Source organism: Cyclopterus lumpus, chromosome 6 (genome assembly GCF_009769545.1).
Source record: "Cyclopterus lumpus isolate fCycLum1 chromosome 6, fCycLum1.pri, whole genome shotgun sequence".
Taxonomy (NCBI): domain Eukaryota; kingdom Metazoa; phylum Chordata; class Actinopteri; order Perciformes; family Cyclopteridae; genus Cyclopterus; species Cyclopterus lumpus.
The window spans coordinates 20374775-20387830 of record NC_046971.1 but is presented as its reverse complement, the minus strand read 5'-3'; the positions used below and the strand labels follow the sequence as shown (position 1 = coordinate 20387830).

General features: G+C 41.4%; 1 protein-coding gene across 1 annotated transcript; it reads left to right on the top strand.

Moving 5' to 3' along the window:
* The first annotated feature begins 764 nt into the window (after positions 1–764).
* c6h12orf4 (chromosome 6 C12orf4 homolog) lies at positions 765–11672 on the top strand. Its single transcript, XM_034536025.1, has 14 exons — positions 765–863; positions 1296–1484; positions 2097–2242; positions 3526–3707; positions 3897–3996; positions 4273–4394; positions 5725–5831; positions 5973–6170; positions 6345–6473; positions 7114–7182; positions 7296–7498; positions 8782–8839; positions 9164–9231; positions 10384–11672. The coding sequence occupies exons 2-14, from the start codon at positions 1304–1306 to the stop codon at positions 10474–10476; spliced, it is 1656 nt and encodes a 551-aa protein (XP_034391916.1). The 5' UTR covers positions 765–863; positions 1296–1303; the 3' UTR covers positions 10477–11672.
* The last annotated feature ends 1384 nt before the right edge of the window (positions 11673–13056 follow it).

The following is a 13056-nucleotide window of genomic DNA, read 5'->3' as shown; positions in this document are numbered from 1 at the left end:
CTTTTAAAACACAGAATTTATACTCGGCTATATATGTATGAATACTTTGGCAAACGTCCTGGCAAAGGTTTGGAGATGTCTCTTTTTTCTCAGTTTGCATGTTCAAATTTAAATGGATTGTGTAGTGGTCAGTGAGAGTCCGTGACTTATCACGAAAACAGTGCACAGCCACGTGTTACCTTACTTCAGTAGCTTAGTTGTTGCTTGGAGAGTTATTATATACGATATCAAATTAAACAAACAAACTAATACGTACAACATTTTAACTAATTAAAATAGGTGAGGACTAACCTTAAAACCTTTCTTTAAATAAAGGAAGTGATTTGGCAAACTTGGATCCAGGGGGATTTCTTAGAATTAAAGGTATATTTTACAATCGTTTATTCTGTCTTCAATGGGCCTTAATGAGCTAATTAGGAAACAACAGAGATTATGGAGTAAAGCTATGCAACCTCATTTTTACGAGGTCGCAACATATTATTGATTCTGTCATTATTAATTGCTGGGTATTATTATTATTACATTTCTGAGCCAGCCAGCAGGGGGCGACAGTGTATAAGAAAAAAATAAAAGCTCTCGTAAATTAAGTTTCGGGATCATTAGATTCGTGTTTCTGTAAATCTGCTTTGTACGGGAAGCATATCTACCCACATTAAATGTATACCATTTGCCAAACTATTAAGCTGTCAGACACATATCATAGCAGTTCTGATGAAAAACTGAAAACAAATTGAACATCATCTCGCGAAAGTGCTTTTGCTGTCAAACCGCGAACGAGCCACTCCGAGCAGTCAGCTGACTGAACCTGACAGCAGCGCCCTGCAGTCTCTGCAGCAGGAAACACCACATTCATTCATTCTCAGGTACATTCTCCACCTGTCGCATTTATATGTTTACCAAAGTAAAGCAAGCAGCGATGCTCAGCTACACGTGCCCACGTCAGGCCGCCTTTTTTATGTATTTAGTATTGTCTTTAGCTTTAGCTACACTGCTAGCTAGCATGGAGCAACAATAACATGGTAACGTCAGCCGACTTTTAACCGTGATTATCTATCTGAACGAGAAACCACGAAACGCACCTCTTTTGCTAGTTACAGTTTAACGAGGTGTCAATGAAGAACTCCTGAACCCAGTGTGTTGCTTGTGCTGGAGGGGAACGCTGTTTTCTTTGCTGTGTCAGGTGGTTCACTTTGCTTAATAATACCCCACGTGACCCTCACACTTAAAGTATATCACCTTCATTCATTTATCACTGTCATTCTTTTTTTCCTTCTTCTTCTTTTTTCTTTTTTCAGACCCAACCATGAAGAAGAACAAAAGCAAAACGAACAGCACTGCCGAGAAGGAGTTTGTGTTTGAGTTCAGGGCGGGGGAACACAATTGTGTCCTCAAAGTGCCTCTGCAGTTTCCTGCTCAAGAGAACATCTGTGACCTTCACGGGCGCCTGGTGCTGCTCCATAAAATACCCTGCCACATAGAGGATGGTGAGACTGCAGCGCGGTTACACAACCTTTTGTATTTGTGGTGTTATCCTACTCCCAGGTGGAGTCGACTTCGTCAATGGAAATTCCAATGTTTCTTTACCTTCTGCGTTTCTGAAGCCTAAACACAAGAATGTGTTTGTGGTCTCACAGGAAGCTCTCTGTCCCAGGCACTGTTGATGATGTTAAGCCCCCTTTTCACATGGTCTTTCAAAGGAAATCAACACGTCATTAAAACATCTCTGTATTCTCATTTTCAGGTGACAATATTTGTCACAATATAGTCCTACAAAACACACTAGCGGTGAACATAACTGAATTAGAGAGTTAGTGGCTGCTAAAATGGTATTTCAAACATGTTTATTTGAGTTATGTCAAGCAAATCTACACACTTGGACAAGAAACATCATATTCTGTTTATTTTAGATGAATCTATTCCAATAATATCTCCCTATTCATGGGAATAAAGTGGTATTGTCAGTATCAGAATGTGTGCTGTGAGATTGAAACCTAAACGGATGGAATGGAGCAAGCCCACTGGTTTTGCAACGTAATATTCGGCTTGCACAGAAATTAAATTACATGTTTGGCTTTGCTTTTCACTTCTTCCTGTAGAGCTCAAAACATCCCTTTCCAACTTCATTGAGAGTGAGACCATCCTGGATTACGACAGAGAGGCAGAGCTGGCCCTGCAAAGACTCACAGTGGGAGATGTAGACGTGAACCAGCTCACCAACGCATGGACCAGGTCTTATGTGGAGGTGACGACACATTTCAGTATGTTATTGTGCCCAAGAACTAAAAGACATTAGAATCTTATACCGCAGGCTCTAATATGAGTATCTACTGCAGCTGTTGACAGACTTACTGTCAGGTTGTGTGTTTGGATTCATTTTGACTTTACTTACATAATTTCAGCTTCATCTACACTCATGAATGCTGTTTACGTCACGATTATGTTTGATTCAATACACAAATTGCGAAAGAACTTTAGGAAGGTATTTCTGTGAAATAATGTCTATTATTAATGTGAACAGCGTGTTTTATTCTGGGCAGGTGTTTATTTCAGGCACTGGCTGCTCGGCACACCCTGATCGTATATACACTACTTCATGTTTTTGTAGTACCACAGCAGTGTTTTCGGAAGTGTCCTCGAATGCCCCTTAACCCTACCGTTGGGTCAGTGAGGGATTATTAAAGTAATTTAAACAGCAGTAGTGCAGTGCATCTGCACATTGATTATTCCTGAGGAAAAAAAAGAAATCTCATTACATTAGCCTGCAAGCTGCATTTAAAGTCTCCCCATTGCACTTGGTTCAACTTTGATACGCGTCTTCCCAGAAATCGATTGTTTCGCGGCTAGTTGCACATATTTGAGAAAAGGTTTATTGCTTTATATTATTGATCAATAACAAACAATCCGGCGACATGCAGAAGGGGACTTTGTGCTTTTATAAATATGTTAAGAATGGTCTTCTTGCCTACACATTTCTGAGATAGTCAAAGTCTCTTATTTCGTAAGTCTCAGGTATTTATAAATAAAGACAAGGGTGGCCTTGGTGCGTGTTGTGAAGACCTTCTGGCCTACTGACATTTAGGACTGGCTCCCCATTTACATTTTTCTGCAGTCACACGGAAATACACACAGATGTTTTCCAGTGTCCGTCATGTTTGTGGTCTGAGCTTATATAAATAGAGGAGGTTCAGGTTCTAATTCTGTTCTGTTGCTTTACTAATTGTGGATTGGGCATGTAACTGCCTTGTTTGTTGTGCTGATCATTCATAATGTGTTCACATTTCATTTGGCCCCTGCCCACAGAAAATGTAGTTGTTTTTTTTAACACTTCCTACTGAATATCAGCATCTCACTGGCCGCTCTGAGTTCTACTCTTGTGCAGCAGATCATTGCCCACAATGACTGAAGATTTACCTTCATATAGGGGTGCGACTATGCAACATGGAATGCATGGCGTGGTTAGGTTGCCTTTCCACTTGCAGTAACCATTTCTAAATGGTCATTTTCTTTTCCCTCTCACTGCTTCAGACTACGCTGGAGCACGCTCGACCCGAAGAGCCCAGCTGGGACGAGGACTTTGCTGACGTTTACCATGAGCTGATCCACTCCCCTGCCTCAGATACCCTTCTCAACCTGGAGCACAACTACTTTGTGAGCATCTCCGAGCTCATCAGTGAGAGAGACATGGAGATTAAGAAGCTGCAAGAGAGGTTGGTATTTTTCTTTGTAAATTCTCCCGCTTATGGCTAAAACTCGACTCACCTTCTGTGTTCTTAGCGTGCTTTTGCTAGTTTAGTTCATTTGTGTAGGCCCATTACATAAAATCCAGATTAAAGGCTCTGTCGATGATGATGTATTTCTTCTCATACAATCAAGGAATATTTGTTTCTGTCTGACAGGCAAGCCGCTGAAATGGACAAAGTGATGCATGAGCTGGGAAATACTTTGAGTGACCATGATGTAAATGCAGTTGCCTCTCAACACTTTGATGCACAGCAGGTACAAAATAAGTCAAGGTGCTCTGCAAGCAGTGTTAACCAGGTGCACCTTAATCCCAGTACTAAGTTCTCATTTTACCACAGACATTTCAAGGGACTCAGTTTGTGAATTTTTCATTTTTCAAATTCAGATTTGCCCGCTCAGTAGATATATATATATATATATATATATATATATATATATATATATATATATATATATATATATATATATATATATGTTGTTGTTACTGTATATTTAAGTTCCTTAGTGTTTGACTTTGTGTCCTTTGAGCAGGTGTTGGAGAACAAGTGGGCCAGTGAGCTGAAGCAAGTTACTGGCATTCAAAAGCACGAGTATCAGGAGTGGGTCATCAGTCTGCACCAGGACCTGCAGAAATCCAACAGCAGCCAAATCACGTGAGTGTGTCTGTTTGTGTACTCGGACGACAGCCTCTGTTAACATGCTGGATTTGTGTGAGAACTGAAGCATAAAATGCGTTTGTGTGTGGACAGCTGATATTGGTCGGCCTACTTTACACTTCTATGTAGCTTGACAGGCACATTCAGCTCTAATCGTGTTCCTTCAAATCTTGGGGTAAAGCAATAGTTGATCCAAGATGATAAACGCTCGAGTTCCTTACTCTTGTTTAAAAAAATCTGCAGTGCAGGCAGATGTCTACAATGTGCAGATGTGACATCTTGGAGTAGCATTGTCAAAAGGCAGCTAAAGAACAGCACTTCATGCACTTTGTTCACTGACAGTGTGTCATCGGTGGGTTTGAGTTCACTTTATGTTTATATGGATACTTACATATAAAAACTTACATTGATGAAATATGGTGACTAAAAGAGGGATCTAAATTGTTAAAACTGCATGAAACTGACAAAACACAGCAGCCCATTGCTCCTTAATAATTAAGGATGGGTTAAATGCAGAGGACACATTTCATATATGTAATATGTATATATAATATGACAATAAAATACGGTTATTATTAAAATAATATGGTTTGAATACGAATGTGCTACTTTAAAAGTTTCACTAAATCTTGACTAGAGGTCAAACACTGAACTAACAGGATCTTAACCGCTGCACTACATAATCCAAAACACGACACGTCTGCTGGCCCTTATGAAGACCTCATTTACATAGAAATGGAAGTGATTACAAGAGGTCAAAAACTCATCTAAGTTTGACTGATGCTCAGCTTTACAAAATCAGTTATGACTGGCATCGTGGGATAAGAAGTCCTAAAGTGGGTAACAATAATGTGAGTGGTGGTTTGCATCCAGGTCCTACACTACTCTGCATACATTGGATATTCCATCAAAACACAGATATCACCAGGAACTGAATGCTAAGAGCTGCTCGGACAACGTGCTGACCCTGAATCAGTTTTTTCTACATGATTAATATCATTATCTTGTTATGTGTTGGTGGAACTTCAAACTTCGTCATCAGTCTGTAAAGATATTCTGGTTTCAACGTTGATTCCTTTTATATTGTTTCTTAATGTTTGTAAATGAAGTGCTGAAATCTAATGTTGAATCCTTATAACTGAGCCATGCATAAGCAAATTGTTTGAATTATCTCTTGTTTTTTAAATAGCCACAAAGGAAAAGTGCCTTATCTGTTGCATAATGTCTTTTTCTTGCCAGAATACAAATAAACACATTTAAATGTGATATCTATATTTTTTAAATAAATATCTTAATCAATACATTTTTCTGTACCACTGATTTCCAGTGAGGAGATTAAGGTGCAGCCCAGCCAGCTGTCGGAGCTGGCGGATTCTGGAGCCAGGATGTTCGAGGAGCAGCCTCAGCTGGAGGAGAGCTTCACCATACATTTAGGTGCTTGACTTGAAGTCTCATTAACACTGTTCCTAAAACACTTGTATCGCATTTAGTTTTGCGTAGCGTCCGTTAGTAAAGATGTATGGAAAGCAGTGTTGATGTGAGCTACAGCACGGTGCCTAATCCTCTTCTGATCAGGAGCACAACTGAAGACGATGCACAACCTGCGGCTGGTCCGCTCGGATGTGCTGGACTTCTGCAAGCACCGGCGGCACAGCAGCGGCGGGGCGAAGCTGAGGCGCCTGCAGACGGCCCTCTCGCTCTACTCCTCCTCACTCTGCGGTCTGGTGTTGTTGGTCGACAACAGGGTCAACTCCTACAGTGGCATCAAGAGAGGTCAGGGGATTCTGCTTTCTCACTCTTACCGTGAGAATAACACTGTAAAGGAGTTTGCTCTAATTAGTTTTTAGAGTTGGGAGTACATTATAGAGGCATAATAACAGAGATAATAGCTTTAACTTCATGCATCATTTCATCCCGGGCCTGTTCTGTTGTGTTGACCCCCCCCAGACTTTGCAACTGTCGCGAAGGAGTGCACAGACTTCCACTTTCCCTTTCTGGAGGCGCAGCTGGACGAGGTGCAGCAGGTGTTGCTCTATGCCAGAGCCCAGCGGAGCAGCAAGCACAAAGAACAGCCTGGTCAGACTTTTGGTTGCTCCACAACAGCTATGATTCAGACAGGACATTTAAAGAGGATTAGAAAGAGTAATGCAAGGCTGGTGAAGACGGTTGATCATTCTTTCTTTTTTATACCCAGCTATGGGTATACACAAGGCTTAACTATTACCGTTGATCATGGCCTTGCTTAGCAGGGCCACAGACACACAAATAAATCACACACTCTCAAGAGTTTGTTTGGCTTTCCTCTCAACAGACAGAAGTTGAAGTTAATCTCTAAATTACCTGGTTTGATGTTTAGCAAGACAAGAAAAGCACCTTCATCTCTAGAATTGAAGCTGTCTTCGGAAGGGGAGTATCTCTGTAAGAGTGTTGCACTACAGCACCTCCCAGAGTTGTTGGTGTCAGCGACATGCCAGCAGTGTGAGTGGGGGATTAAATAGTCAGAAGTCAAGGACACTTTCCAGTGCTGCTACTGCACTGACAGAAAACGGTGTCCAGATCCGTATTGCAGCATTCGTTGAGTGGTTCAGGGAGCAGAGCCGTATATAGAAGCATTCTTTCTAGGTTACAAGCTGTGCATTGCCATCAAGTGTCCTTATGAGATCAATTATTTTATGTACTGATTTTTTTTGTATTTTTACCACGTATATCCTTCCAGAGATTCCAAGGAACGGGGGTGACGATAAGAGCAAAAATGTTGACAGAAACCCATCTAACATCCTACCAGGTACTGGATATCGATGTATTTTGTTCCACATTATTTGTCAGTATTATTTTTTCGACCACACAAGTTCTGCATACCGTCTTCTCAATGTCGCACACTGTCGCGTCTCCCTCAAGGTGAGTTCTACATCTCGCGGCACTCCAACCTGTCGGAGGTCCACGTGGTCTTCCACCTGTGCGTGGACGACAACGTGCGCTCTGGGAACATCACGGCCCGGGACCCGGCCATTATGGGCTTGAGAAACATCCTGAAGGTCTGCTGCACACACGACGTCACCACCATCACGGTCCCGCTGCTGCTGGTCCACGACATGTCGGAGGTAAGAGCAGCCGAGATGATGTGGATGATGTTCTTCCTCCACACACACTCGCACTCTTCATAAGGATGATAATAATGTAGTAAGTTTGTAGGACAAACAAACGTACTGTGAGTCGTTTCTTCCAAACTGCACAACTGCAAGTGTTTGGCTACCAAAAATAACACCATAATCATTTTAATGTGTTCTTTTTTTACACACTTATTAAAATAATTATTCACTATTCATTATTTAATAATTATTAATTCATTATTTAAAAAGTAATAAAATAATAAGGACAAATTATGATTCACTCTAGTATGGAAAGTCCTTTGCAATATCATTCAAACATATTAGCATTTTCAGCATCACTCTGCCCTAATCCTGATTACCTGCTTACTTAGTGCAGTGATTTACAACCAGGGGTACACACTGGGGGGTTCTGAAGGAAGAAAAGAAAGAGACGTTTGGTGTACTCGCAAGAGCTCAGGGGTCGGGTTCGGGGTCGGAAAAAAAAAATCTGCTGAAAATGAATGGAAGAGCATATCCTTGAGAGTTCCTCAACTGAATAAAGATTTGAATATAGAATGAACTGAGAATCTCGTAGCCTCAAGGATTGCACTCCTGCTACCACATTGAATTTCTTTCCTTCTCATTTCTAATAGAGAGTCTTTGTTTACGTAACCAAGGGCGTCAAACTTTTGAGCTCCCGGGAACCAGAGGAACTTTAATTAAAAGCTTCTGGTTCCACATCAAAACTCTCGACCTGTCATCTTCCTTTCAGTCTTGTTTGTCATTTAGTGGAGATGCTTTGCCAGTTTGTACAAGCCTGCTCTTGAGTTTTGCCTTTGAAGACACCGTAGTTTGTCTAGAAGAACTTTAGCAATAATAAAACAGACTTTGAGGCAGAAGGAATATTGAAGCTCTTGCGTAGTTACCCTGTAATACATGTTTAAAAGTTTGCAGAGAGTAAATTAAAATTTCTGTCAATCAATTTTGTGGTTGTAAGAAATGCATTTACTTGCCTCAATTGCTTTGGCAAAGACCGCACCAGCCGGCTCATCACGAACACCGGCGTCAGTCATACGGATAAACTATCTTATTGTTCACACATTGTCAGATACGCATTGCTCAGCCTGTGCGGTTTATCTGGAGGGCAAACCGTCTAGTGGGTGATGGCATTCACGTGTGTGCGTGTGTGCGTGTGTGTGTGTGTGTGCGTGTGTATGTGTGTGTGTGTGTGTGGACTTTTTGGTTGTTTTTAAGCGCTACTTTCGTTCTCATTTTCCGCTCTCCTCTCTCTGCAGGAGATGACCATACCGTGGTGTCTAAAGAGAGCAGAGCTGGTATTCAAATGTGTCAAAGGTAAGATGAATATTTAACAACATCTTTCAGTTCAGGAATCGTTTTCTTGCGCTTTTATGCTCCTTCTGCACATCAACACTTAAAACAGCAGGTGACATTGCACCTCGTATTGGACCCTTTCTGCTGTGTATTGGTAGAGCAACATAGCAGAGATATAGACCCAAGTCTACAGCTTTTTAAGACGAGAGGCTTTCATTCCCTCAAAGCCAAAGAGCAAAAAAATAATGTAATTACAAAACTGCATTCGAAAATAGTGCCTGGAATACACTGAACATTACAGGTTACAGACCTGTGAATTCCTTTCAATCTGTTTTTCCTGTGCAGGCTTCATGATGGAGATGGCCTCGTGGGATGGAGGAATATCGCGCACAGTCCAGTTTCTGGTGCCAAAGGTGAGAGCAGAACGTAATACCTATGTTTTTGGTCTCGCAACTCTCACAATCATCCTTTTGAGTAGTTCCTCGCCAGCAAATCTCTGTCAATTCCACAGAAATGTGTACTCGAGGACTCGCATGTACACGACTCCACACAAAAGGCACACCTGGCCCGGCTGAACAAAGCTCAGAAGGGAGACTGTTTGAAGAGCGTGCCATAAATCACAGACTAGAGAGCTTTATGTTCTCTTGACCAATGTTTACACTGCCGTCTTAAATGAAAGCTGAGAGAGAGATCCTCCATGTAATTGTGCGATAAGCAACGGGATTAACACTTGGCTTTCCACCGCTGAGGAACTCACTTGGATATCCAGGTCGAACCTTATGTCAAAGTAAAAGGGAAACAAACATCCAGGATCAGCTGCGCAGCGAGGTGTTCTATCTGTGTTCAGGTAGTTGTGACTCCAGTGCCGGGTGAAGCCTAACTGTTACTTTATTCTGGGCTTTACTGGATGTTGTATACCCATAGCTTTTGTGGTTTGTCAGGAAGGCAGCGCAGCTTATACCGCAATCTCGTGTTGACAGGTTAGGATGATAAAACCAGCGCCATCAAAGGACTCCCGACTGTATTGGCCTCCCGTCGGCTACATTGTCAGACACCATTCAAAATAGCAGCTCTGAAACAACATTGTTTTCTGTGCCTCAAAGAGACGCGGCTGCTATATATATATATATATATATATATATATATATATATATATATATATATATATATATATATATATATATATATACACACACGCTCTGTGTTTGCGTGTGGATGAAAGATTAATACTTAACATTCTTATTTGGCGGGTGGTGATGCTAACGTGGCATGTCCCCCTGTGTTAAAGCCATAGCTGCCGCAGCTCACATCATTTCAGCATCTTGACTACAGTTTCCTCTGGAAGAAAAAGACCCTGTGATGTTGAACTGAACGGCACCGGATGTGTTTTTTTTTGGTTGACCTGGGCATAATTTCGTCGGAAAAAAAGGTGACATGGGTTCCCTTCCACTGCCAAAAGTGTGTGGACTGAGCATGTGTGCAAGAGGTGTTGTTTTCCCCCCGTTGCTGCTGCAAACATCACTAATCCTGGCTGTGTCTTTGTGTGTCTCTTCTTGTGTTCACAGAGTATCTCAGAGGAGATGTTCTACCAGTTGAGCAACATGCTGCCTCAGATCTTCCGCGTCTCCTCCACCCTAACCCTCACCTCAAAGCACTGATGCACCACAACCTCACCTCACGGCATTCCGACTAACAGAGACTGACTTAATCGAACAGTTATACAGACATGTTGTGGAACTGTTGACTTTGTGGTGAAGTAGCACATGGGGGGGTGCATTCATTGAAATAGGGGTCAACATAATATGGTTGCATTAAAGCACTTTCAGAAGATGTGCAGAAAAGGTTTTTTAATGAGACAAGAGGCCCTTGGTTGTTTTGCGCCTTCCAAAGCTAAACGCGCTGTAAATACTTCTTACTGGATTCAGTGGCTCCAGCGCAGCTGCTGCAGTTATCATTTCAAGAGTCCGGAGTGCGGTTCTGGTGACAGCGTTTTATGACATCATGACATCAGCCGCCGGTGATGCAAGTGTACCAGTTTTTCCTTTAAAGCTGCGGTCTGTAGCTTCCCGCACGTTGGAGCTGCAGCATAATGGAGAATGCTCTGTCGGTGGAGTTGTTTTAACCGGCTGGTACTGCCATCAACGGAGCAGAAAGAAAACAAAGTGTTTACTGAAGCCATGAACCTGGATTGGACAGGCGTGACCTAACTGTATTAGCAACCGCACTAAATGTAACTTTTGTAGTGTTTTAACCACACATTATGACACGGATGGATGGAATAACAGTATGTTGATTATACAAAAATAATCATTTTAAAGACCGATCTCCTCTTTAAATCCATTTTTTAGATGTATGACCACACAGTTTAGCCATCATATGAGATTGAACACTCTAAACTGACGGGGAAGTAGCTGGTATTTGGGAGCTGATTTGTCCAGAGGGAAGTGACATGAACTTTGACTCCTAGTCCCAAAAGATGAATGCCGTTGCTGCTGAGATGAGCAACGCGCCGGTGTTTTTTTAATGCTGCATTGCAGTAAGTTGTAGTGAGATCACACTTAATTTGTGTGTTTTTTTTGTGTGGTTCCTCCCTTCTGCCCCTGTAACAGCAGATGGCACTGTTCCTACAGACACAGATGTGACAACGGTGACCACACAGGCACTTATAGTCTATTAGTACAAGAAAGTGAATTTCATGTTGGTCCTGATGAGCCCTGTGGGGGGGAATCAGGGGTCTTGTGTTTAAATGAGTGAATTCTGTTGAACACTTGAACCTAATCAGATATGTATTCTGTTTATTCACTGTATATTTTTTAATTTTTTATGTTTGAATAAAAAATAAACGCTCACCACATAAAATGTAAATTATTCATGAAAGCCATCATAAGCTCATGACAGACTTCCACATTTTGGCTGCTGCTGATTCTTTTCTCCCCCTCTGCCAACAGTGATCCACTTTATTCAGTGTTGATGGGTTATCCACAGGCACATAATCTCTCTGAAGTTAAGACTCCACGTCATTCATTGAAAGTATTCCCCCTACATCATAATGGTGGCCAATAAACCATTTCAGACAGACTGAAATCAGTTCGCTTTGACAGAAAAGTTGCCACAAACACGCTCAGCGGTGATATTGGGAAGAGTCGAGAGTGGAGCAACCAAACCATTCTTCTCTTCCTTCCAGACATAAGAAGCATGGCAGCGTGGTGTAAACGGTTGCAGGTTTCAACATGACGCTATTCAATCTCATAACTCTCCACTGCCCACGAGAGTATTATGAGATTGAACAGCGTCATGTTGAAACCTGCAACTGTTTATGCCACGCTGCCATGCTGAGAACCCACCAAAAGAATATGTATTGCTGAGTGTTTGGCATTCTTGGGATTGGTCTCAGTGGCCTGGGGTGTTGGGTTTCCTTGGGAGGAGAATGCAGGTCCAACTCTTCCTCCTCTCTGTTCTGTACAAATCATCCGAGCAACATTCACAAACTGGATATGAAACCTAAAGCTCCGCTGACTAAAGTCAAGTACCTGGCACAGACACATGACTGGGAAACAGTCATCATTATTAGTGACTCACTTGGGAAGCAGAAATGTGTTCTGTGTCAGTGCAGGTTTTACCCCCACGTAGCATAATTTTTCAGTGATAATGGATTTCTTGCCTGGTTAACAATTTGGTGACACACAAGTATTAAAGGAAAGTTTGAAAGAGATGATTTATGTGTTTTGATTTATTTTCTTTTAATTGGTTACTCGTGGATGATACAGTCACAAAACGAATCATTAATATAAACCATTTTTTATCCACAGGTGTAGGTTTCAACAACCCACATTGCAAAGTGTAGCTATATATATATATATATATATATATATATATATATATATATATATATATATATATATATATATATACATTCAATAACCATCTTTAGAGATTATAGGCTGGTCGGGTATGATAATGGTCAGTGGATGCCCGGTAGTTTCTGCTTCATGGAATAAACCAAAGCCATGATATTTAAATGAGCAAACTGAACTGATGTAAGAAAGTGCGTTTGCTTTCTGTAAAGAAAATAAGTGCGTAGACAGGATGTAGGTGTATGTGTACACGTGCAGAACAATGGGAAGGACACGGTAGAACAATGGAATAATAGTTCATTTTAATGGCAGTCAATGAGCAATAATAGAAGAATCGTTTTAAAGCACAACTCAATAAAAACACATCAATCTCTTTTCTTCACT

What these genes read in the sequence shown, in the direction of transcription:
- c6h12orf4 (XM_034536025.1), top strand. Translation starts at nt 1,304, where the DNA reads ATGAAGAAGAACAAAAGCAAAACGAACAGCACTGCCGAGAAGGAGTTT. An exon ending in ATTAAGAAGCTGCAAGAGAG is followed by an intron (nt 3,708 to 3,896) that starts GTTGGTATTTTT and finishes TCTGTCTGACAG; the next exon opens with GCAAGCCGCTGAAATGGACA. An exon ending in GAGCTTCACCATACATTTAG is followed by an intron (nt 5,832 to 5,972) that starts GTGCTTGACTTG and finishes TCTTCTGATCAG; the next exon opens with GAGCACAACTGAAGACGATG.